This window comes from Lactuca serriola, chromosome 5, assembly GCF_051521515.1.
Source record: "Lactuca serriola cultivar US96UC23 chromosome 5, Lser_US96UC23_V15, whole genome shotgun sequence".
NCBI classification, from domain to species: Eukaryota; Viridiplantae; Streptophyta; class Magnoliopsida; order Asterales; family Asteraceae; genus Lactuca; species Lactuca serriola.
The window spans coordinates 44,949,060-44,952,161 of NC_136412.1; the positions used below are offsets into that span (position 1 = coordinate 44,949,060).

The 3,102-nt window shown below is 36.0% G+C and overlaps 1 protein-coding gene across 1 annotated transcript; it reads left to right on the top strand.

The window, feature by feature from the left end:
• Positions 1-743: 743 nt before the first annotated feature.
• LOC145052392 (myb-related protein 306-like) lies at positions 744-2,730 on the top strand. The gene is made up of 3 exons (XM_079000217.1): positions 744-1,142; positions 1,328-1,457; positions 1,567-2,730. The coding sequence occupies exons 1-3, from the start codon at positions 1,010-1,012 to the stop codon at positions 2,354-2,356; spliced, it is 1,053 nt and encodes a 350-aa protein (XP_078856343.1). The 5' UTR covers positions 744-1,009; the 3' UTR covers positions 2,357-2,730.
• The last annotated feature ends 372 nt before the right edge of the window (positions 2,731-3,102 follow it).

Consider the following 3,102-nt stretch of genomic DNA (forward strand, 5'->3'; position numbering starts at 1 on the left):
ATTAGGTTAATAATAAATAATTTTATTATTTATTTTATATAGATTTTTCTAATATTAGCAACAACCCCTCGACATAATCCTAATTTTCACAACACCGCCCCACCATTACAACATACCGAGCTCAACAACTTCTTTCAACACTGGCTTTTAGAGGGGAGGGAAAATCAATTTTTCAAAATTTTCTCCTGTTTTTCAGTCTCTTCTCCCTTGCCATGGCATGGCATACCAATGACATTACTTTCTCTATTTTCCTTTGTCATGGTAAATGAAGATAATGGTTATTTGAAGTTTAGGTGGAACTTAGGTATCCATAACAAACATGACAACTCCTTCTAAAATTATATATAAGTCCCATTTTCGTTATTAATTTCTGTTTACATGGGGTTTTTGGTTTTTAATGCATAAATACATAGAGTGTGAAATTAATGCACCAATAACTTGTAAATTATTTTTTTGCCACCTGGCCTCTCTCTCTCTCTCTCTCTCTCTCTCTCTCTCTCTCTCTCTCTCTCTCTCTCTCTCTCTCTCTCTCTCTCTCTCTCTCTCTCTCTCTCTCTCTCTCTCTCTCTCTCTCTCTCTCTCTCTCTCTCTCTCTCTCTCTCTCTCTCTCTCTCTCAAAGGCTGACTTTTTGCAAAGAAGAAGAGTTAATGTTGCTTGCCGTCTTCTTTTGACTTTTGTTGGTTTATGAGTTGTGTGTGTGAGAGAGAGAGTAAAGTCACTTCCTTTTTACCTCTTTTCAACCCCTATCTTTGGTCAGCGTTTGAAATCACCACCACCACCACCGTCTCTCTCTCTTTCTTCCGTCTATATATTGTTTGGAAAGGGATACCCCTAGGAAAAGACCTTTGTCTTGCCGTTTATCCTAGGTTGAAAGAAGAAGAAGCCATCTCATTTGTCAGCTACAAACACAAACTGAGTGTGCGAAAAATTAAAAAGTCATACAGAAAGAAGATCGTCATCAACACAAAGTTAAGCAGTTTATTCACAATCTAAAGAAGGAAGATTGCAATGGGAAGGCCACCTTGTTGTGACAAAGTAGGAGTGAAGAAAGGGCCATGGACTCCAGAAGAAGATATAATCCTTGTATCTTATATTCAAGAACATGGTCCTGGTAACTGGAGATCTGTTCCTACCAATACCGGTATGTTATACTTAAAATCTTTTGTTTTTTGTGTTTTTCTTTTAATAAAGATTCTTATTTAGAGGTGGGTTTGTTAGAGTCATTAAATTTGGCTATTTATTATATCCTGCAAACTTCTTTTTCAATGAAAATTTTCGACTTTTGGAATTCAGTTTTTTCTTATTTTGCATCTTCTTATTGTTCAGGTTTGCTAAGATGCAGTAAAAGTTGCAGACTTAGATGGACGAATTATCTCCGGCCAGGTATCAAACGCGGCAACTTCACCGATCAAGAGGAGAAGATGATCATCCATCTGCAAGCCCTTCTTGGTAACAGGTATGAGGAGTTTAGATCTGTAGAGAAAATTGATGATATCATGTTAATTAAGGATTACTTTTTTATTATAATTATGTGGTTGATGTGTGGTTTTGGTTAAATTTTGTAGATGGGCAGCAATAGCTTCTTATCTTCCACAAAGAACAGATAACGATATCAAGAATTACTGGAACACCCATCTGAAGAAGAAGCTTAACAAGATCCAAGGCGACTCATCTGACCTAGAAAACCATCATCGTTCAAATGGGTCAAACTCATCATCATTCTCACAAACTGCCATGCCTAAAGGTCAATGGGAGAGAAGGCTCCAAACTGATATCCACATGGCTAAACAAGCCCTCTGTGAAGCGTTATCTCTCGACAACAAATCCATCAATCTGCCTGAATTATCCTCGTCTACGGTTTCAAGAAATCCCTCATCAATCACTACAAACCCTAGTTCACAAATACACCAACAAGTGGCCATACCTCCTACACAGACAAATCAAGGTGCAACTACTTATGCTTCAAGTGCGGATAACATTGCACGATTGCTCCCAAACTGGATGAAGAAGCCCCAAAAATCTTCACAGACGAGCTCGGAAAGTATCAGCACCACTGATCAGACTCACAACTCTTTCGATGGGGTGCAGTTTACCAGTCCTCCGAGTGAAGGCTTTGATAACTCACTGCAATTTGGGCTCAACAACTACTCAAACTACAGCAATATTTCAGATGGTTCTCCATCGGTTTCGCCCGAAACAAGTTTATTCCAAGATGAAAGCAAACCAAACACCAAAAATGCTCAATTTCCTCCTCTTACTTTCCTAGAGAAATGGCTTCTTGATGATGCTACTGCTCAAGTACATGAAGATAACCTTATGAATCTTTGTTTAGAAGAAACTGATGCCTTGTTTTAACTCTTTTTTCCTCTTGATTTGTGGGAGGTGGTGTTAAATATGTACTTCCAACTGTTGACGTACGTTCTCCCAGGCCAGTAATTCAGTAGGTACTATACAAGTTTGAATCAAATCTAGGGTTTCTTGTCATTTAATTTAAAGTATTTTCAACCAGTGGAAGAAACTGGTTGAACATCCTTTAGGTTTGTGTTTCTTTCTCTTTTTTGTTTTCTAGAAAGTGAAAAAGAAGTGTAAATAGTAGTAAGCGGCAGGTTTATAAATTATAATCTACAAGTGTGTTCATGTTCTTAGAGAAAAATCTTTGTACTCATGTTTGTTAATTTGTATTAGGCATATATAAGACAATGATGAATGAGAATCAGGTTTTCGATGAATTTCTCTTGGTATTATATTTGTTCGTAATCTTGGTATGAATTAGCATATATTTGTTCGTTTTTTTCGAATAATAATTCGTATCATGATTTTAAAATAATGGAGTAGGCTTAATTATTCGAATAATTAAAATGTTATTTAAGTATTTTTCCAAACTATGCAATCAAATATTAAATGCGGGTTGCTTTAAGACCGACAACGAATTGATCAATTGTGATTGCCTAGTATTTTTTTCATCCGTCCCAAAATTAACTTCTTTTTTCTGGATATTCAAACTAAAAATCTTTTTGGAAGTTGATATTATATTTTTGGTGCATTTAATTGGAAGCTTTAAAATTATTAGTTTTGTAAAATATTACTTCTTTGTAGACTTT